Below are 23,118 nucleotides of genomic sequence, written 5' to 3'. Positions count from 1 at the left end.
AATGTCTCTTTGTTCCTGTCCCTTGATCAATCAGATTTATTCATGGGATAATGCTATGTATCAGTCTTGACTGTGGCTGTGCAGATGGCATAAACCACATTGTATTACCAAATAATACGCTTGCTAAGTAAGTCTGAGTGTGCGAGAAGAACATGGGGTGAAGTTGTCATCGTTATTTGTGATTAATTAGTATTTAAAATATCTACAGCAACTTGAAATATTGACTTTTTTTTTCTTAACTACCAAGAGTCTTTCTAAAGCCATACTGTGTTATTGGACTGTAGCAGAGCGCTGCGTGTTCAGATGTGGTGAAAATATTGTTTAGTTTTCTGCTGATGTTTCATGAAAGCAGTGCCATCTATACTTGAAAATATAAAATTAGAGCAAAGCAATACCAAAAATAATGTATTCATAGCAGATTTTTCTTAAGGATCCATTGTGCTATTGTTTTATAAATGTGCAAGTAACTGAATTTCGAGTTAAGTTGCTAGATACATTACTTATTGCAGAAACTTTTGACATAATGACATTCATATGTAATGGAGTTAGTCTGTAGAAAGGCCCAGATGATGTATCTGTTGCTTGTGTGAAATGTACATGCCTGGTGCTTGTAGGCCAAATAAAGGATGGAAGTACAAAAATTTCTACTAAAAAGTTAGTGAATTTGTTTCTTCTTTCTTTTCCAACAGAGAATATGAAACAGGAGCCAAAATGACATCTCGATTTGGAAAGACCTACAGCCGGAAAGGGGGAAACGGCAGTTCCAAGTTTGATGAAGTATTTTCCAACAAACGGACCACCCTCAGTACAAAATGGGGAGAAACCACCTTCATGGCCAAATTAGGACAGAAGAGGCCCAGTGTCAAACCAGATATTTCTGAAGTTCCTAAAAAACCCAAAGTTGAAGATGAGGTAACAGAGGATCCATTTGGATTTGACAGTGATGAAGAATCTCTTCCTGTGTCTTCAAAGAATGTGTCACAGGCTAAAAGCTCCTCTCAGTTGGAACCCGGTGAAACTGCTCAGTCTGAGGATTTCACTCCTCTACTTGAAGCTAACAGCAGAATTAATCAGCCAGACAGTGGAGAAAACATTGCATCCAGCAAGTGCATATCTTTTGACAATACTGTTCCTCTCCTAAAAGAAAGGAGCACAAGCAAAAACGTGGAAGATGGAGACTGCAAAGGCAGCAGTACTAAACTTGTGACTGCAGGTATGTTTATTCAATTGTCCAGGTATCCTTTGATTTTTACTAAACTGCATTTAGACTTTGTGTTTTCAGGGATTGGTTAAATATTCTAATAAAACATAGGGCAATTAATTCTTAATTGTAAAGGATATGCTATTGAACTAAAAACACCAGGAGGCATTCTGTGTTTTACATATTGGTCTGAGATCCTTGGCACTCTAATCCTTACATCAGCAAATTGAGATACAGTGCTTTAGATTCAACGTAGCATGTTAGTCCACCTTGAATAGAATGGAATCTTCCTTTTCTAAAATCTGTTCTGAGCTCAGTGCATTTGTGGGGTTTTTTTTAACATGTATTTTTAAGAGTCATGAGTTGGTAATAATAGAATGCTTTATTCTTAAGCTGCTGGGTTTAGTTTAGTGCAGGTACATGGTTATTTCCATGCAGGTGCAGATACAGCTTGCAACCTGCCATATTTAATTATTTGGATGGAAAAAGTAGTTTTCTGAACTTTAGTTGCACAAAGTTGTTTTTTTAATTAGCACGTCTTTATCAATGCATACATAAAAAGCTTAAGACTTATGAAACTAAATTCTGTCAAACTTCTTTTAGGGGCTGTTTTCAGGCTCTGAAGTGCTTGTAAGATACCTTAATGCTTTTGAGAGGGAATTCACAAACCCCATGGAGCTGAACATCTCTGTAATTTTGTTCAAGTCATTCTTAGACAAGATCAGATGCTATTATATCTCATTAGAAGTTTTCACATAATGGGCTGATTAAACCGTAGCTTCTAAAATTGGGCAGAAGATCACATTAGATGAACGTTGATGAAGATGACACCTACTGACTTGCTCTGGGTTATCATAATCAACTTAAATGGGAAGAACTTACATAACTTTGAATTCTCAGATGTAGTTAACCCTAGGATCAGAAATGTGAGTGGACTTATTCAGTTGCAATACAGCGGTCAAGAAAATGCTGAGTAGTGGAAAATATGCATAGCTCAATTATTTGCAAGATAATTTTATTAGTGATAATAACCAAGAAATGTTGATTGAACTGTACAAACTACATTGAACTGTAGTTTAATAGACGCATTGGTGGGATGTGTAGTTGTCTGTTGATCTTACTCTTATTTTTGCTGCTGAAATATGTCTTGTTTTCATACGGTTTTCTGCAGTTTATTTACCTGTAAGTATGATCCACCTTCAGTCCGGAAATGCTATTTGAATATAGCTTTCCTGAGAGATTGAATAGATTCATCCCCCAGTATTTACAAGGAGAAGAAATAGTAATGAGTTTCCTTGGTTGTTAATGAGAAATTGTAGCAGAGCAGGTTTTACAGTTAAATGGTTTCCATGTAGAAAAGCTTTGTTAGAACAGTATTTTTCAGGTTGGAAAAGAAAATATCAGAACTGAGGGAGAAAATGTGCTAGAGCTCTGAAAATTCATGGTGTGTGAAAGGCCAAGAGACTTCAGCAGTTTCATTGGTGCTTTCTGGTTCCAGTATTGTGTTAAATAGTGAAATACAATTTCAGTGCAGAAAAACTTTTTAATTTGATGTTTAAATTCTAGAACTCCTTGTTAGGAGTTTTATATACTGTACTATATGAACCATAAATATATATATACAACTCTAAAAAGGAAGCTGATGAATCTTGGTGGATAAGTCCTCAGTGGCCGTTGAGTGTGGTGGTGGTCTGGATGCAGGGGAGGGGAGATTACTTAAACAGTTTACTGAAGGAATTCTGTTCTTTCATGCTTTCACGAAGTACTTGTTACTGACTGCAATTCAGCCAGTTGTAGTGAAGGGCAAGGGGGATCTTGATCTAATGATACTGTTCATTCAGAATCTATTACATTCTGTTTACACCCAGTCAAATGGAGATAAAAACCCATTTCATAGCTTTCTTCAGAAATTAAATTAAACTGAGAATGAATCTTTGCAAAACATCCGAGGAGGGCCTTTAAATAAGGGTAAGGAAACAAAGACTCTAGTTTTGGTGATCGTGTTTATTTTGGACAGTTACTGTAAATGAAACGTGGATGGTTTAAACAGCTATTATGCTTGCATGTAGACCTATCCAAAATAAATAAAAATTCTCTCTGAGTACGTCACTCGGAACATTGAGCAATTAGAGATAGTGGTATAGTTAGCCAGTGTAAATGTAGGTACTTCAAAGGCTTCTTTGTTACATTGACTATTAAGTGAAGTTTGATGTGAGGCTATCTTTCAGAACTGGAGAGAGTTAATTTTATTGATTTAGGGGTGGGGGCATGGGAGAAGAGGGAACTTGGAGAAAAAAGCCTGTTGTTTCTTGTTGTGTGGTCTCCTAAGGTACAGTGTATGTACTTCTGCTTATGTCTTCTCACACTCCCCATAATCATTTTCCCCTTCCTGGTGACTCTTGAACTCCACCAGGTTCAACCTGATCTGTTCAGAGGGCTTATAGATCCTTGAGACAGCAAGCTCTACTATTTCTGAAGAGGAAAGAAAGGAGAAAAAAAAAAAAAAGGGCAAGCAGATATAACTATTAATATTCCTAGCGTGAGAGACACTGCAATGTGAGCTCAACCTTAACCCACATACAACACTGTATCTCTAGGTATAGGAAACTAGGCTATGTTAGCACTGATGTTCATGAAAGTCCTTGTTAACTTGTTTTAAGTGCAATTTGCTAGTCCTTGTCCTGATGCTGACTAGACAGTGCATGAGTTAAGGTTTCAAGACTTCCTGATAGCATGTGCCGTCATTGTATCTTAATCCTAAACCTAGCTGAAATAAGGTTAAGAATTAGAATAAGGTGAAAACCGTGACTTAACATGGCTATGGGCAAGCTGAGAGCTACAGTTTAGCCTGCTAATTCTGCTCCAAAGGTATTATCCTGTCTCCATGTCCATTTCTTTGGACATTAAAATGAAGGTGATGCAACGTCAGTTAATTTTAACTAATGTTTGGTATTAAAAAGCAGTCCATTTTTTGGATTGTTTTAATAGTTGTGCAACCATGTAACACAGCTGAGGATCTCTTATCTTGTATTTAAAATGACTTATTGGTCTCTTTTTTTTTTTTTTTAATAGCCTTCAGCTAGTGCTTGTAACAATCACATTTTAAAGGCTGTGAGAAGCTCTTAATGCGGAAGGCTTTTCATAATCTTACCGTAATGTTGCTTGATCAAGACTTAATACTGTCGGAAGAACAGTTCATGAGTAATCCTGTACGCACCAGGTAATTTACAAATAGTAAGAGTTAAGGTACATTAGAAATAGCAAGAGTATTTGGTATTAATAGTTACTGTCAGGTCACTTTTGTTAAGGTAGGAGGACTTGGTAGCAAGAAAACAGATTGTGTCATTGGGAAAATATTAAACTGGTAATTCATACCTAGCAAAAAGTTTCAGTTTAGGGCACTTGTGGCATTCTTGTGTGTGAGTTTGTGCATTGACTCTGGATGTTGTGATCACCTGCTGTCTTTTGTTTCTGTGCCACAGTGGTCAGCTCTGTAACTCAAGCCTTTGGAGGGTCTAGTCCAAGATGTTGTTGCTGTTCATCAGAGAAGGCACTTGGGTCAAGAGATGTCTGAAGTGGTTGGATGATAGACATCATCTTTGCACACCTCGTGTTCCTGTTTGTGGACTGTTAAATAGAATTAATGTAAATAAGTAATATTAAGTTAAAACATTAGGTATTTAATGATGTTTTTAACCAAGAAGTATTTTAATTGGGTAGGGATTAAGTCCGATTTGTTTTAAAGCCCATGAGTTTATTTCTTGAAAATATATTTTGCTTGCTGTAAGAAATAGAAAATAGAATGGCTTAAAATGTCTTTTCAGAATACAGAGCAGTGTAGGAATAGTATCTCTTTCTGCTGTGTTGTGATGCTAAGCACAGATTTTGTGGTTATTGTCTCGGCAGTGCCCTTTGAGGTTTTTTTAAGATTAAAAGGACAAATTATTGCATGTAAGGTATTTGTGATACTTGCATTTTTTTTTCTTAACAGTTAGAGTAATTATGAAAATAGATATTCAGCATCATGTCATTTGTTACTATGTATTGGTATTGAACCAAGTCTGGGAGTAGTTTTGCTCTTGGTGCTGTAAGGAAACATTTGCCTCTTGTCTGCTATTCAGTTCTTTTGTGTTTCTAGGTAGTTCTTAATGCCCTCATTTTTTCACTTGAGGCTCATGCACATGTTGGTATTGCCATCAAAATGGCAAATGCAGTCCTTCTTAATAACTTGTGCTTATGCAATGCAGAGGTGAAGAGATACAACTGTGCTTAACTACTTCATGACCCAATATGCAGAATCTTAGTTGTGTTCAGTTGCTTGAAAAGCTTACTGAGTGAATAGAGTCATTTGCAGAAAACGGTTGCCCTGAAAACAAGATAGTTCAAGTCATCAGGTCTGTTCCTGACAGACAGATAGTACCTTAGTGAATGTGTCTGCAAAGCCTCTGCATCCTGATTATGTGGGTGGGGGAGCTCTATCTTTAGAGTTAAGTTTCAGCTTCTCAAATGCAAGTTCATTAGATAATTACATTGGACAACGAGATTTGCCAGGGTGTTCCTTTCAAATTGTTTTAGCACTTCTATTTTGTGTTCAACGGTGAAATGGACATTTAAGATAATAGCTAGGTCTGAGTAATCTTATCTTTCTTGCTCTGTAGAGCTGTTGAGTGTAATTTATTTATCTCTTGAGGAAGAATTTCAGTTTAGTCATTTTCTGTCCAAAAATGGAGCAAAAAGTTGGGGGAAACTGAATGAGGTCTGAGCATTTGGCTGTCTTGAGAGACAGCTGGCAGCAACCATGATTAAAAAGAACTGCAGCTGTGCTCTGGCTTGCTCAAAGCATTAAGAAACTGATAGCAGACAAGGGGAAAGGGCTGCCAGAAAATATGTGTGCCCATAGAATTTCAGTGTTACGAGGCTTGTTTAGATGGCAGTAGTTATGCTGGTTATATAGATAGCTGTGGTTTATCCACAAGTCCTCTCTTCTTCAGTTGTTTTTGTTATGTTTCCCCCTCTTAAAGATATCGCTTCTTCCCTTACATGCAGTTTTTGCTGTGTCAGTAGCCCAAGATCAACCTGGTGTGTTAATTGTTCTTTTTTGGTGTTTTTTGTTTTTTTTTTTTTAATATTACTTTGATACTTGTTTGAAGATCTGGTGTTGAGTTTTTGGGGGTGGTTTTGGTGTTTTTCAGAAGTCTGAAACGACTGAAATTCTGTTTAATTTCAGTGTTTATACTGGTCTGCTAAAATAGCAATACGGGAAGAAGACCCCAGTATTTTGGAAAGCATCTTCTGATTTCTGCAACATATTTTTCCTGATGACAGGAAAATGCATTCTGTGTATCTCACTGTACTTTTTCCCCTCAATCTAGAACTCCCCTTTCCCAAACAACAGTGGGATTCTCAATACCTTTTTTGGAATCAATACTTTTAAAAATTATGCTTTCTTTGTGGACTTGTACAATGAACAGTTAGTTTATTAAAGGTCAAACTTTTGACAGCATCTTAACTTCTTTCATGTTTAAAAAGTTAAAATAACTTTGCATTCAAAACAATTGGTCAGTGCTTGTAGAAGAAAAAAACCTGTTAACGTGCATACCTCTTAAGCTGGCCAAAGCATGCAGGAAAGCAGAAGACAGCTGGGAAAGAAGCCATTTCAGGTTCAAACTGCTGAGATCTTATTAACTGTATGGAAAATGTTTTTAAAGTTCAAACTTAGCTTATATTTTCTTTTAAGAAACTGCTACTGTATTCAGTAAAGTTTTTCAACGTATTTATGAGTAGTGTCTGAGTTCAGACTGACTTAGCTGAAGGATACATTTGTTCTGACAGTTTTTAGTGCTGGTATGTTATAATATGCTTTAATAGTTTTTTTTCATAAGCGCTTACACTACAAAAGTCGGTGAAAACAAGCTTTTTTGGCATGTGCCAACGCCTTGTGTTGCCCATGACACTTGTGTTGTTTTCCCTGCAAGGGAAAAAATTCCCTGGATCAGCTTTCTCCTGCTTCTCTGAGCAAAAGGTGCCCTTCTGAGGTACCAGTGAGGAAGAATGTGTCTGTTTCACTAGACTTCCCATCAGAGGGGAACACATGATACAGGTAATTCAGGCTCTGATAACTCTTGTGTTACAGAGTGTAGCAGCTCTTCTGATGATTGGATTTGATGATGCACAATTTCTCATGTGTTCAGGACCATTTCTGACCGAATAGCTTTGCTTACAGTGTTGTAGAGTTCTTCAAAGCTTAATTCTTTGCTGGAAGACAAAAATAGTGGTTAGGGTTTAGCCTTTCACAGAGTGGAGCCACAGCATGGTGGGGTGTCGTGCTGACGGCAGCAGCAGAAGTTCATATTCAGGTGAATATCTCTGAGGTTCATGGAATTACAATCATGGTCTATTAGAGATGCTGAACACTGTGTTACCAAACTGAAAGGCTGCATCTAGGTGATTTGAGAGAAGAAAAGGTGTCTTCTGTCTCACAAGCTATATGTTTAGAAAACTAGCTACTCTTAACTGAAATGGAGATGCAATGTGATTGAGAACTTGTTTTGTACATGGTCTCAATAAATAAAGAATTCAAACTTTTCACATAGGTTGCCTTAGGATTTTGATATTCAGGGTGCTGGACAGGAAACAAGAAAAGCAAACCTTTTAAGGAAGATAGTTCTGTGACGGCAGCAAATTAAATCTTGTCACTTTAAGGTTTTCTGTGGAATTCTTCTACAAAAGAAGATGCCACTTAAAACATCTGCAGAGGCAAACAGTGTCTATCCAACCCATATGCAAACTTGTTGGGAATCCATTTTTATTCAGAAAGAATAAAGAACCAGAATTATGTAAGAATTAGTAATCATAGCTATGGATGGTGGTTCTATAATTTTAGCTATTTTAGTGATTGTCAGCCATGAAACTGGTCTTGAGAGTCTAATCTTCTGATACTCTTATGCTTCTTATCTTCCGTTTATGCCTGCTAACAGGCACAGCTTTTCGAGGTCTTACGGGCACCGATGAATAATGACAGATCTAAGTAAATTTTGCCCATTTCTTAGAATTGTGTATTTTATTTCCATAAGCTTTTTTCTGTATTTCCCAGCTGTTCAATCATAGGCAGAAAATGGATCAAAGCAGTTTAGTCTGTAACCTTTTCTCCTTACCAACAAAAACATTTCATTTCCAATGTAGGGTAGAAGAGAGAAACTGTAATGACGTTAGATTTCTTATTTGGAGAAAAGCATGGCTTCTCTGCAGTTGCTGATTTTTCTGTCCAAACCAGAGGAGACGCAGTGTGTATGTCTCATTTGGGCTCTCTTCCCAGAAATGAGGAGTGACAAGCACCTGGTAAAGAATCATCTTTGCCTTTAGCTTGGTCTGCTTCAAGTTGTAAAGTGATGTAGCTTTATGCTTGGGAACATTGGTGATGATGTAATGGAGCCGTAATAAATGTTTCTGAGTGTTCAAGAATATCAGCAGGTCTGTAGCTCATGAGCTTAACAAACTGTTCCCTACATCCTGTTGTCAGTGGTCTGTTCTGGAGCTGTAGCCTGTTAATGTATGTGCCCTCAGTAGCTGGAGGGATCTGAAGGCCCTGGATGCACTTTTTTTTTTTTAGCTTAGCGCCGCCTTTTCCTTAACATTTTGTTTTCTTGCTTTTACATCAGTCTTGGTAGTCGGGTATCTATTTGAAGACAAATAAGGAGGAATAGAAAATTGGCATCATGCCACCTGCCTGCCCTTTAAAGATTTATTTGCTTCTGACTAACTTCAATATTATCTATACATTCGCAATGAATTCTGTGTGGCTAATACTAAAAGAAACCTATTTTAAGTTCATAGATTTGTTTCATGTGTATACTAATTCAATCATGCTCCTTTTGGTATTAAATTTAAGACTTCTACAGCTAGTTACACAGCAATGAAGGAACATAAGGTCTCATGCTGCAAAAGCTGTAGAAGGCAATATATCTTTTGTTTGGAGCTTGGAGGATGCTTTGGTTAGGGTTCACCAAGAATTGCTAGAAATGAGAGAAAGCTAACCTGGAGTTCAGGTTAGTAGGGTTGACATTTAATACTGGCAACTCTTCCATGAGTAAGTAGAAAAAATAAGCATTTGTTTTGCATAATGTGACATATATTTTGACATCTTAGCATGTTTTCTTAGCATACCAAGGCTAATATTAACTGTCCTTTTCTTCCAATTTCCTAATAACATTTGTACTTGTTAATGAGCTTTGATCAAACTTTGAGTGGTAAGGAGGGATTTCAAAGATACAATGCTATTCCAAGTGTCATAAAAAATGGTGGAGTGAAAAACTGAGTTGAATTGGTTCACCTCTTCCCTTACCTCTCTCTTGTCCGCATGCTGGTAAGGAAAATGCGGTTATAACTGGGTCTCTTAAGCCATTTGAAGAGGCAGCAGCCCGCTGGCTAGCCAGCAGGTGTTGCTGCGCATTGTCTGAAGCGTGTGCTGTCCCCTGCCCAGTCACAGGTTGGTGTTGGGGAGGCTGCAGCGGGGTGGGGTGGTTGAGTTGTGGGACAATGAGCTTTATTTGTTCTGTGAGCCTCAAATCTGTTCAGGACAGAAATTTACATTGAGACATTGTTCTCAGAGCCTAAGAGTCTGCTCTGTGCTCCAAGTAACTTAAAAATAGCAAATAAGGTTCTGCAGCGCTATCACTGAATTGTTAACACAAACGTATAGTGTTTGACTTTAGGCAATTAGTGTTAGACCATTAATGCTGATTTGATTTTTGTGGAGCTGAAAACGATGTTTTCAGACTTACAAGACTAAGTTGCTTGGCTCTAAGTTCAATGGAAATGAAATGAAATTGAGATGGGGACTAGGCTGGAGGACACATTTCTCGGTGGTTGGTTTGCATTATAGCATTTTTTTGCCATGAAAAGTGTTTGGTTTCCTAAAGGATTTTTCCTCTTCATTTTGTTTTGGATTCCATCTTGGTATACGCTGTACCCTAAGGATCACGCTATGAAATTGTTGACTCTTGCAGCTTTGGTAGTTGATGGAAGGAGTGTTATCTTTTTCTTGAAACTTCAGTGTTCCCTCTTCAAGTAAGAAGGCTCTGTCAAACTTCTAATTTCCTGTGCGAAATGATAAGAATTGTTTTTATAGCTTCCCCCTTCTGCATGAACCTGCTCACTGCTTTTAGGCCCTGCCTGGAGCAGGTTTTGACCATGTTTGAGTTAATGCAACAGTAAACGCCATGATGGTGTACCTTGAGCAGGAATGAGGATGGTTCTTGTAATGTGTACCCAAATGCTAAAAGTGGAACACTAGGTGATCAGTCAGTCATATCAATATAGTTTCATTACTGTAAATATTCTAGTATGTCATCAGTGATGATAGGAGAAAGTACCAGTTTGAGCTGTCTGAAAAATTCTGAGGAATCCGCAAAGGTGTCCAGTCGAAAAGAGAAGTAGCTCTAGTTTGACCAAACAGAGCAACTCTGGCCAGATGTATAACAAACTCTGGAAAAACACTTCAGGCTCCTGAGATCACTTGTGCAACCTCTTAAGCTCCTGTTGTGTCTTGTGTGTAGTCATCCTGTGTTTCCTCCCCCCCCGCCTTACTTTCTCCTCCTTTCTCCCCAGGTACTTTCAGGTAGTTTCTAGTATTCTCTGCCTGTATCTCCTTTCAAAATCACCAGTAGGAAAACTTTGTGTTAATTACTCATTGAACTCTTTCTCATAGTAGGCATCTTTACCTGGCTGCTCTGGACTCTGCTGACCTGTTGCACCTATAGGCAATGCAGCTGGTTTTTGCCTGTGCCTTTTGGTCTGTTGATGCTTATTCCTAGGTCCTGGGATCATGCTCGCTTGTTTCACAGGCAGCTGCCTTGTACTTGCAGATGATTCTGGTCAGTGGCTGTCACAGTGCTCTGTTGCTTGTAGCAGTAACTTCCCCTTATGTGTACCTGTCATTACCAGAGGTGAGAAAGGAGGAGTGAATGTGTTCCACACCACTCCAAGCAGTGGGGGACAGTCAAAGGTCAGGTTTAGAATTACTCATACTTTAACATTTTTAAAACCTTTATGCACCTGTCTCTGTTTCTTTGCCATTTCGTATACAATATAAAGTGACTGGAATCCCTTAGCCACTTGGGGAGATAAGTTGTTGTATGGTCTCTTTATTGGTTCTTCTAGTAATTTCTTTTTCTTATTTCACCATTAATCCAGAAGTGAAGTTCTATGAGCCAGGAGGATAGAGAGATTCCTTGGAGTCCCCTTTTCATGTTCACTGCCTGTGCTAGAATTAGTACTGGAGGTCTTGCTCAACTGGTTTAGCGTGGCTTTTGCTCTGGAAAAACTATTGGCCTTCACTTTTTTCTTCTTTAAAGATAATACATAGCTAAAGATTGAAGGTAAGAAGCATATTGGAAATTGTCTGTCTTCAATTATTAACTTACCTTGTTTTCTTTGTAACATTCAGTTTAAAACATTTATTTTATGGATGGCATACAATTAAAAAAAAAGTAATTCTTTTCAGTCTGGCAGTTTCTGAAAGCCTTGCTATTTTTTTAGACCTTTCACCATCAACAAGTCTGTAACTATATGGTGTCTTTATTATTACTGTGATTGAACTAAATATTTTGTGAGTGGGAAGATATTCCTTCCTTTTCTCATAGTACGATGAAGACATAGTGATGCTTCTGAGGGCTATTTGGCAGTGTATTTTCAGGTAGACGTTCGTAGGTAGACATTAAGAAGAAAAACCTTTTAAAATCAGGGTGAGATGTGTTATGGGTACTTAGTGAAAAAATAAAGTTGAAATCTGAGACATCTTAATGTCAAAACCATCAGAGGTGTCCAGCTCCTGATCCCAGGATGTAGGTGTTTTATCTCTAAAGAAAATTGATTTCTCTTTTTTTTTAAAAAAAATTAAGCTTAGAATTGCATTCTTTCATTTGTACATGATCTTAAAAATGAAAAGGCAAGAGGTGGTCCCACTATGGTTACTCATGGTAGCCACAATGCATTTTTCTGTTTTGTTGGGTATATAGAGTAGCATTTGTTCCATCTACTAAGCGAGTGCTTATATTAAATATGTATTTTTAAAAACTACTTGAACAGAATGTTCTCTTTATATCTATTTAGTCTAAACGATATAATAAGTCTAGATGTGCATTTTTTTAATGTTTAAAGGTTTATTACTGAAAAAGCAGTGGGATTTTGAGAACCGTTACATTCCCATTGTTTGAACTTTTTCATATATCTAAGGAGTATAAACTATTACCTTATATAAATTGAATATCTTGCAGTATATGAACTTGCATTTTTGTCTCTAGTGGTCATCTTACAAAGGTTATTTGGGACAATAATCATCATAATCACTTAAATGTAGCTTTGTGAAGTGTGGTCGTGTTCATCTCTGTGCAAACATCTCAATGTGTTTGGTGAGAAAGGGTGGAAATTTCACTTTTTTTTTTTAATTCATCAGCAATACTTAAGACATCCCTGTCTTGCTAGTGACATAAGCTAGAGGGTAAAATAAAGCAAGAGTTATGTATAAATATGTGGGTGTTTTTCTTTATTAGTTAATGTTTAATTCAGACCTGTCAGTCATTTGGATTGGTTCTCTCATACTCTGGTAATTAAATTCTAGAGATTTTACCAGAAAACAAATCATGATTACTACAGCAGATTGTTACGGTTCTTCGGAATATTATGTAGTACCTGAGGGGGGAAAAAAAAAAAAAGACGACTCTGGTGGATTATATAGTTACATGCTATTGCTGATCTGAAATTACTTGGGAGATTTATTCTGATATTTGAGCCCCAGAAGAGCCTAATTGCGGTTAAAATGGGAGGAGAAATTACATGCCTCTTTTGAACTACAGAATATCTAATCATTCAAAATTAGTTTATTTTCTCATATTTTCTCTGTGCTTTCTGTAAATAAAATTATATGTTTTTCTCCAGTCATGCTAGCTTCTGCTGTAATAGTTACTACAGATAACCTTGATTTTAAAAATTACTATATTTATGGGAATTGCTGGTATTGTGCACCTTTGGGCAATTAGCAAGTGATTTGCAGTAATTTCTGGTATAGAAGCTTCAGTCTGACAGTTGTTGACCCTCTGATGAGATGAAAACAGTGGCTTGACAAAGTATCCTTTGAGGCAATATTCCTCGAAATGTCACTGCTTAGTTTTCCAATAACGCATCATGATGATCCAGTTTTAAAGTCCAACTTTCTACCTGGTGTACAGTAAATGGTTTACATGTTACATTTTCCATCAGCCTTGATTATTACTGGAGAGGAAGAAACCTCCCTGCTGCAGTTACTAACACTTCTGACATACTGGGTGGTTTTAAAATTTTGGTGTCCAAAAGGTGCAAAATGAAGGGGGGGTGGTTAACTGCCACTTATTTGCTGTTTAATCTCTTGACTCAAACTTTGTATGCAGTGTTAAATTACAAGCTGAGAGTGAAAAAATGTGATGTAACGTTTTGTTGATACTTCCAGAGTATTTTCAGAGACAACTCGGTAAGTTGCTTATGCACATACTTAAAACCGTGCATAGCTTGTACAAAGGCAACAGGAGTCCTATTGTGGTACAGAAAGAGCTGTTAATGATGAGTGTTTGGCTTTTAAGATCAGTTCTTGGAAGTGTAGTAAACCAAGCATCAGTAAAGCTGTTTGACTGGGATAGAATGGATTTGTTATTAGTCAGCTCAGCTGACTGGAGAAAGTGATTTTACTCACATTTACAGATGAAGAGAAACAAGGAATGCAAGTCTGGAAGGACTAGATGTATGGTGCTACTGCCTTAACCCAGTCTGATCAATTTTTACTAATACGCAGGTGTACTATCGCCTTGAAATACCTGTGTAGTTTTGGTGGTCCTCTTGGAGGTGGTGGAGGCTGACATTGGGGAATTAATAGTTAGCTCAGTTTCCTCAGTTTTGTGCTTAGGACTGTTGGGAACGAGCAGGAGGAGAAGAGCAGGCAGGTGGGGTAAATGTGAAATTGGAGATGAGAATAGGAGCCACTCTGGGAAGAAAAAATGTAGCAACCTCAGTGCAGTAAGTACAGAGAAGTTGAAATGGAGAAACTACATGTGAAGAAGGATTGTTCTTGTGATGCATCTCTCAGCTGATGCTTCATTTTGTCCAAATGAGGCTTCTGCAATAAGAGAGTAGAAAGTTTTGTTCCCTTAATAGGTCACAGATGACTAGATGGGACTGTGTTGCTTGCTCAGAGTCCTACAAATATTAGGCTAATTTTAGTGCATTCTAAAAAACTCTAGAACAATTTGTAGAATAGTTTTTCAGTGTATGTAGCTACATCATCAAACTTGATATTTTCATTACGAGTGAATTTTAGTTATCTGTTTGGGTTTATTATTCCTTGGTGAAATATCTAATGCATGTTAGAAGAACTTTTTTAAAATAAAAGCAGCACTGTAGCTGATACAAGTGTCATAAGGATCATCTTTCTTACAAAGACCTGGTAGGTGATGACTTTAGCTCTTGGTTACTGACAGAGTAACTTCCTGGCAAGGGACTGAAAGAGTGAAGTGGTTTCAATTGCTGACCACTGCTTCAGAACTGATGAATGAACAGGAGAATTTAGAGAGTATGTTTTAGATTAAGTGATTTTTAGGTGAAAGGCTTAAATATGCACTCCCTGAATGTCTTTGCATTTTGCCTATTAAAAATCTGGAGTTTTAAGAGAACATTTGTGAAAGTGTATGTTGTAGGGTAGTCATGATTTTTGTGATGTGCTAGTAGCAGAGTGTAAAACAAAACAAAAAGCAACCAAAAACCACCAAAAAACCCCAAACAAAACCAACGAAACTTTTTCAGAACAGTTGATTAACATTTCTTTGGAGACAGGTTCCTTGGTAATTTTTCCCGTTTTTTGTCAATGCTACTAATGTGCATGAGCTATGTATTTCTATATATATCTTTGGCCTGTTTTCCAGGCTTGATATGTTGATCTTCTTTTCTGCTTGAGAGTACAGACTGTACCTGAGATGATAATGATTCAAGCTAAGACAGTATAAAATTAAATTTCAGGTTTTTTCATCTCAAAACAGAATTATTTGACTCTTAGTTTGTAATGTGCATAGGCATTCTGCACATGTAATGTGCATAGAACATGCATTCTATTCCTTCCCTGGGAAGATGAGGCTTGACTTGATCCTGGTATGAAAAGTGGCTCTTAAAAATCCCAGTCTTCCTTAGGATGGGAAAACCATTCCCTTTCCCGAAACACATACTGAAACTTCTTCCTAACAATTCAGTAAAGTATTGGTCAGGAAGCCAAGACAGGCATATTTTCAATGTACTTACTTTAAATGTTGCTTAGACTTTATTAATTCAAGTAAATATGCACTCAAACATGGAACCGTAGTGGTGAGGCTGCAAAGTAGTGTATTTCGCATGGAAGTCTGAAAACTTTTTGAGTTTAATTTGCTACTTTTCATAACTAGGTATTATGGTAGTCTTCAGTTGCACAATAATATTAAACATATGTGGGGAAAAGGAACATATTGTACACTGTCAAACTCACTCTGGTTACAGAAAGATTAACTTTGGTTGGGCCTCCTAGATTATCACAAGCATGAGATTAAAATGGGAATAACAGGATTTCTTGTATAACGTATTGATACTGAAAAAGATTAAACAAGATTCCATCACTGGAATGGTTAGGACTGATGTTCTTTGGGGAATTTAGTTTTGCATTTCATATATTCTGTAAAGAGCTTTTTTTTTTATTTCTAGCTGAGTATGTAAACTTCCATGGCAGACCTCAAGTGGACTCCCAGAAAACCTAGATGCAGTTTGAGATACTATTAGCCCTGTCTCCCTGATGAATTTCAGCTAGGATTAAACCAATTTCCTGCAAAAATTGGCTTGGTAGTAATTTCTTTTACTAGAATTTTCTGCTTGGACCTTAAAGTTCTTTTATAAACCATATGTGCAAGGATGGCATTTAGATGACGTCGTTTTAATTTGAAAACAAACTAACAAAAGTCCCTGGAACAGTACCGATGCTCAATTTCCTCACCAGGAAGCTTGAATCCTTTTGGTCAGTGGTATGAAACTTCTGTGCCACTCGGGTAAATGGTAGTTGATGAAGTTTAATGCAGTCAGGACTAGTGCTAAAGGATGCTGAAGCCTTCATTTTACTGAGGAGTTTAGGAAGCATTTGCTACCTAACATTTAAACCTTAGGGGTTACATTCTGCCAGTGGAGCCTGGTTTATTACTGTAGTGTTCTGTGCCCGTGTCCTCTGCGCATGTTCTTTTCTATCACTTTTTTTTTTTAACTTGTCCCTGTCCCAGTTGCTTCTGTTTCTCCAGTTTATCTCATGATGTGCTACTCTTCTGTGCATCAAGGTCATCTGCATTCCAGTCAGACTCCTTATCTTGCTTTTCCTGGCCCAGGCAGCCAGTACAGTGAGTGTTGATAGTAACGGTAGACACCTTGGTTCCAGTGTTTTGTTACACTGTCTCAGAAACTTCAAAGAAATTTCTGCTCATCCTGTTTCCAGGAAATAACACACTTGTATTTCTGGGTATCTTTGTGTGTGGGGGGGTGCAACAACAGAGTATGGCAGATGCAGATGCTATCTTCATGAAACTCCAGAACCACATCCACTGAGCTGTTGTTGGTATTCAGGGTAACCAAAGGGAATGGTTTCCCTACCCGTTTAGAGGACAACAGGTGGAAGACTTAGTACTGTCTTTCCTGGCATTACTATTGTGTGGATGCTGGTTGGCTGGAAACAAATCTTACAAAACTGCTTTCTCGCATTGGAATTTGTTCTCTTTGACAGCATAAGGTGCAAGTGTGGTTATGGGTTGGAGAAGTGCAAGACTTAACTTTTGGCAGCAGCTCTTCTTCAGATCTGTAGAAGTGTATTGTAAAAACCTGCATTTCAGAAGCGACTTAATTTAAGATTGTGATCAGAATTGCATTTTCTGCATTTTTTCTGGAAGTCCAAATATTTTAATTTGCAGCAGCAAAATAAAATAACAGTTGCTGGAGTTGTGTGCTGTTCTGTTCAGGGTACATTGATTAAAACTTATGATACCAGGATGATAACAGGAACTGTAGCATTTTTAGTACACACGTTAGTGGATGACTTCCACTGGTGTTAGTAGCTGTACAGTTATTGTGTTAGGCAGTGAATAAATTTTCATCAAATTTACATAACTTCATTGGTGGGTTCTGTGGCCCATGCTGATTTTCATTTCTACTGTGATGATGCCTCACTACTATCTAGTTCTTAGACCAGAAATATCTGGAGGACCAGCTGTAACCTGCCCATGCATCCGCTTTCCTGACTACAGTAGGTTGCTATAACACACCTTGTAGTATTAAAAATAAATATATGCAAACTTAGTTCGTTCGTTCATTCATTCTTGCATGTTTTGTGTTTCCAATGATATTACCTGTTCCTTTCAAGTTCTATGCAAAAGCAGGAAGTACTTAAAGTAGGACATCTGAAGCAAATTGGACGCTAAAATCTGTATCGCAGAACTTTCATTTGAAATACTAGTGTAGTTGCAATAGCTTGATGCAAACAAGGATTGGGGGGTATGTTTACATAAGAATAGAATACAACACTCTTATAACCTGTGTACACAAAGGAAATTTTTTTCATAGAAAATGCTTTATAACTGCTCTTTATTCACTGTAAGTCACTTGTGTGTGAAACATTGAATGGTGATTGACTTCACTGAAAATTTCACTGCAGACTTTTCCCTTTTTTGTGTAGGTTGTATAGATAAATAAGTGGTTGTATTTAGGGTTTACTGTTGTTTTTTTAATGATGCACATGTTTTCAAAGTGGTGCTAATTTCAAGTTAGTATATATTTTTTCGAGAAATGGTGAGAAGATTTATTACAGCAAAAATTTTAAACTGGAAGGCTTAAAAAGTGTAAACCAAGAGGATAAGGACCTCTTTAATGTTTTTTGTCATTGAACACTGAATATTTGCTGTTACATTGTGACTTCTCAAAGTTGCCTGCAAGGGTGATTATTTTTTTAATAATGCTTTTTAGTGATAAATTTATCTTTTCTTGTAGATAAAATACAGAATTTGAATGAAGATAATGAGAAGAACAGTCATTTAGTCTATGAGAATGCTGAAGACAGTAACAAAACAAATGCTGAAACTACAGACACTTCTGGATACAACATTGAAGCCAAGGATTTGCCAGATTCTTGGGACTCCCATATCGGAAAAGCAGCAGACTCTCCATCAGAAACATCTCAGATGAAGGGGCCATTAAGAACTCACTTGTATGAATGGGAGGATGAAACTGAAGACACCAGAACTGGAGAGTATATATTAGATTTTGACAGTGAACATCTCTCGGAGATAAAGAGCAAGGATGAGGAGTGTGATAAAGAAGATACTGAAAATCCAAAGGAAGCCATTAGTGAAGATCTTGTGCAAACTATTCCTAGGCCAAGCAACTGTAGGACATACTGTCGATCCAACAAAGCAAAACCGCAGGGGGCGACAAATTTTGACAAGCTAATGGATGGCACTAGTCAGTCTTTATCTAAAGCAAACAATGAGTCAAATAATGATGGTCTGAACCCAGCAAGAAAAGTTTCTTTAAGTAGTGGGACCAGTTTTAGAGGGACAGTTGGACGGACTAGAGACTACACTGTTCTACATCCATCTTGCTTGTCAGTTTGTAATGTTACTATACAGGATACCATGGAACGAATTGATGAATTTACCACAGCAGCCCCTACTGACTTGGGAGAAGCTGGACGCTTAAGAAAAAAAGCAGACATTGCTACTACAAAAACTACAACCAGGTTTCGACCAAGCAATACCAAATCCAAAAAGGATGTCAAATTAGAGTTTTTTGGGTTTGATGATCAAGATGAGGGAGGGGGAGATGAAGGCGCCTCTAGAAGTTCTGGGAGTTCCAATTACAAAATCAAGTACTTTGGGTTTGATGACCTGAGTGAAAGCGAGGATGAAGATGAAGAGTGGCAGGTAGCGGAAAGGAAAGCTAACAAAAAACGAAGTAGGACTGCACCATCATCTTCGCTACAGTCAACCTCTGATGGCAATGAAAACTGTTCCCAGGATAGCCAGCTCAGTACTAATGCAGGTGAGCAGAACTCTTCTGGAATACATAGTTAACACTTAAATTTAGTTGACTTTTGTATTTTGTTCTTTTTGCAGTATACCTAGGAGTTTGAACAGTACTACTGATTTAGAAACCTGAAAGTTAAATTCGCTTATTTCTGCTGTGGTCCTGTCTGATGTTTTCATAACTGTCTTCAAGTATGCTTTAATACCCCTTGATCTCTTGCCAGAGGTAGATTTCCCCCCCCTCCCTTTTTGAACAGAAGATTCTTAGTTTTTAGTGTGTTGAGCATACAGTACCTATGCCTGGAAGGCAGATGTCTTCCCACAGAAGCTCCACATCAACACAGAACTATAGAGCTGAGTGCAGAAATTTAAGTAGCTCTTAGAGATGTGAAATATCTCTTTCCTTTTTGCGCTTTTGAGCACGCTTGTAAACACTTTGGACCTTTCTCAAATTTTTTCTTATCCAAGGATGCACAGCTCAAGGGAGAGGCTGTGGGGACCCATGCAGTGCCAGTCAGCTGACTGGCTTTGGGTGTGCCTCTACATGTTGATGTATTTGTACTTTTTCTTCAAGTTTTCAGGTATCCCCATGTTCTGTATAGGTGGTACATGTGTATGTATGTGTACACACACATGCATACGAGTAAAACTGTTCATGCAGAATTTGCTGAACAAGTTCTGGTGGTTGAGTGCCTCTGAAAAATTAGACTTGCTTGGTGCTTGGTTGGGTCCCATGTAATGATTTTGACCAAGGTTGAGGTTTGTTGGTGAAGAAGAAAAGGAATAACTTTGGTGGAAGGTTTCTTTTAGCTTTTTCTTTTTGAAAAAGTCTAATGCCAAAGCACCATAAGATCATAGAATAGTTTGGGTTGGAAGAGACCTTTAAAGGTCATCTAGTCTAACCCCCCTGCAATGAGCAGGGACATCTTCAACTAGAACAGGTTGCTCAGAGCCCCATCCAGCCTGTTCTTGGGACGCATCAGGGATATGGCATCCACGACTTCTCTGGGCAGCCTGTTCCAGTGTTTCACCACCCTCATTGTTAAAAATTTATTCCTTATATCTAATTGAAATCTCTCCTCTTTTAGTTTAAAACCATTACCCCTTGTCCTATCACACCAGGCCCTGCTACAAAGTCTGTCCCCATCTTTCTTATAAGCCCCCTTTAAGCCCTGGCAGGCTGCAATAAGGTCTCCCTGGAGCCTTTTCTTCTCCAGGCTGAAAAACCCCAACTCTCTCAGCCTGTCCTCACAGCAGAGCTGTTCCATCCCTCTGATCTCTTTTGTGGCCTCCTCTGGACCCTCTCGAACAGGTCCATGTCTTTCCCGTGCTGAGGGCTCCAGAGCTGGATGCAGCACTGCAGGTGGGGTCTCACCATAGTAGAGTAGAGGGGCAGAATCGCCTCCCTCGGCCTGCTGGCCACGCTGCTTTGGATGCAGCCCAGGATAGGGTTGGCCTTCTGGGCTATGAGCACATATTGCTGGCTCATGTCCAGCTTTTCACCAGTACCCTCAAGTCCTTCTCAGCAGGGCTGGTCTCCACCCCTTCATCCCCCAGCCTGTATTGATACTGGGGGTTGCTCTGACCCAGGTGCAGGACCCTGTACTTGGCCTTGTTGAACCTCATGAGGGACCCATTCCTTGAGCTTGTCCAGGTCCTTCTGGATGGCATCCTGTCCCTCAGGTGTGTCAACTGTACCACTCAGCTTGGTGTCATCTGCAAACCTGCTGAGGGTGCACTTGATCCTGCTATGTCATTAATGAAGATATTAAAGAATACTGGTCCCAGTACAGACCCCTGAGGGACACCACTTGGCACTGATCTCCATCTGGACATTGAGCCATTGACCACTACCCTCTGGATGAGACCATCCAACCAATTCCTCATCCACCCAACAGTCCGCCCATGAAATCCGCATCTCTCCAATTTAGAGAGAAAGACGATGTGGCTGGTAAAGGCCTTACGGAATTCCAGATAGATGTCATCGGTAGCTCTTACCTTGTCTACTGATGTGGTCACTCCATCATAGAAGGCCGGACTTGCTGTGGTGAGGCCATGCTGACTGTCTTGAATTACCTCCCTGTCTTCCATGTGCCTTAGCATAGCTTCTAGGAGGAATCATGCATGTTGGAATAAGTATTTGAAAACACTGCCACTGTTCTGGGGACCTTTTTGGTCCTTATTTTGGAGCATGAAGCATGAGAAGTTTTGATCCGTTCACTGAAGTTGTTAACACTTAATTTTTTAAGACTTTGGCAAGATGTATTTCATTGTGGTGGCGGGGGGACGGGGACTCAAGCCTAGCCTTGCAAATGTTGAAGAAGCTTGTTTTTTCCTACAAATAGCTTCTGCTAATATAACCCAGAAATAAAATTATGTAGGGAAAAAAATATAATTTCTCTGTTCTAATTATAGCTATATCTAAAACCAGAATTGCCTGTAAGCCTTTTAATCAAAGGTAGATGTAACTGCAAGGTTTTTTGTAAATTCTAAAAGGGCCAAATTTATACTGATGTTATATGAGAAGATTCTGTTTTCAAACAAAATAACCCTTGATATATTTTAGTAAAACTGAATTATGATCAGGCACTTGCATTCCAGCCTCTTTGGAAAATGGGTTTAACTTACAGGGTCATTTATGAAATATTCTGTCAGAGTCCCTTTCTCTGATGAGTTTTCATTCAGCCATTTATTCCAAGGAAAAAAAAAAAATCCCACATACAGTTAATGCAGCTGAGATGCTGACCCATCAAATAATCCTTTCAGCTGCTGTCCTGTGGAGTCTCAAAATACCTAGTTTGCGTTCAGCATTATATTCACCAAAGGAGGCTGCTATACTCCAAGGTATCACAAATTATTTCTCAGAAATATTTTCTGAAGAGTATCCCATGGAACAGGTAGGTGTATATTTGTGTTCTGTTAGTTTCTTAATACACTTCTCCACTTCTCAGGTAAGAACCACCTCTCAGTGCCTCCACTGAGAGATGTTTCCCCTTTTATTTTGCATCTCCTTTGCTCATTTAACTCCTGTTTTGTGCTGCTGTAGCCAGGTGAGATTTGACTTGCATTTTTTCTTCTGAAAATTGAAAGGGTGACATCACGCTATTTCCCTAAGTTGCAGCACATTCCCTAGTTCAATCCTGTAGCACAGATTATAAAAATAGGGGAGCTGATGTTGCCCTAAAATTTGTAGGACTCTCTGATATGTTTCATGCTGTCTTCTCTGAGACCTTTGAATTTTTGAGCATCCTGATCACTCAGAACAGCCATATTAAGGTCCTTAAATATAGCAATGCTGAGTCTGAGAATGTATAAAGGACTTCTGTATCGAAGCCTGAAGTTGTGGTAAAATATGTGACATTGCTGTGAGGTATTGTCTTTACAGACTGAAAAAAAAGTGACTTCATGTATGAAAAATGCCACTTTTGAATCCAAGCCTCAGAAAAAACTTTCAGAACATCTTGCACAATGAAACTTTTCCCTGAAGTTACGAACAGTACTGAGAGGTGCTAATGCTACTCGAGTTCTGTGTGTGCTGTTCTTTTTTGTACTGATGAATAAATCCACAGATAAAAATCCAGTGTTCCCGTTCCAGGTTGACAGGTGAGATGCCAGATTGCCTCTCTGAATTCCAGCCCCAGAAGTTCCTAAGACTGATTTTGACATTCTGTGCATAAAGAACGTTATATGGCATAGTCAGTTTTTTCAAGAGATTGGATGCGTTCTGTTACAGTCTTACAAAATTTTTGTCAAAATACTGTTTTGGTTGAAATCTCCCCACCTTGTCCTATCACACCAGGCCCTGCTACAAAGTCTGTCCCCATC

General features: G+C 38.4%; 1 protein-coding gene across 2 annotated transcripts in view; it reads left to right on the top strand.

The window, feature by feature from the left end:
- Positions 1-696: 696 nt before the first annotated feature.
- WAPL (WAPL cohesin release factor) overlaps positions 697-23,118 on the top strand; it is a gene marked incomplete at its 5' end in the record, with an annotated part of 68,639 nt that continues 46,217 nt past the window's right edge. The window contains 2 exons of one of the 2 annotated variants that reach the window (XM_082002070.1): positions 697-1,213; positions 18,260-19,309. In XM_082002070.1, the coding sequence (XP_081858196.1) occupies positions 712-1,213; positions 18,260-19,309 (1,552 nt within the window). The remainder of the gene's footprint in view (positions 1,214-18,259; positions 19,310-23,118) is intronic. The other variant, XM_082002071.1, reaches the window with a different exon arrangement.

This window comes from Phaethon aethereus (assembly GCF_964289735.1).
Source record: "Phaethon aethereus genome assembly, chromosome: 7".
NCBI lineage: Eukaryota > Metazoa > Chordata > Aves > Phaethontiformes > Phaethontidae > Phaethon > Phaethon aethereus.
This window is presented reverse-complemented; position numbering and strand designations above follow the sequence as displayed.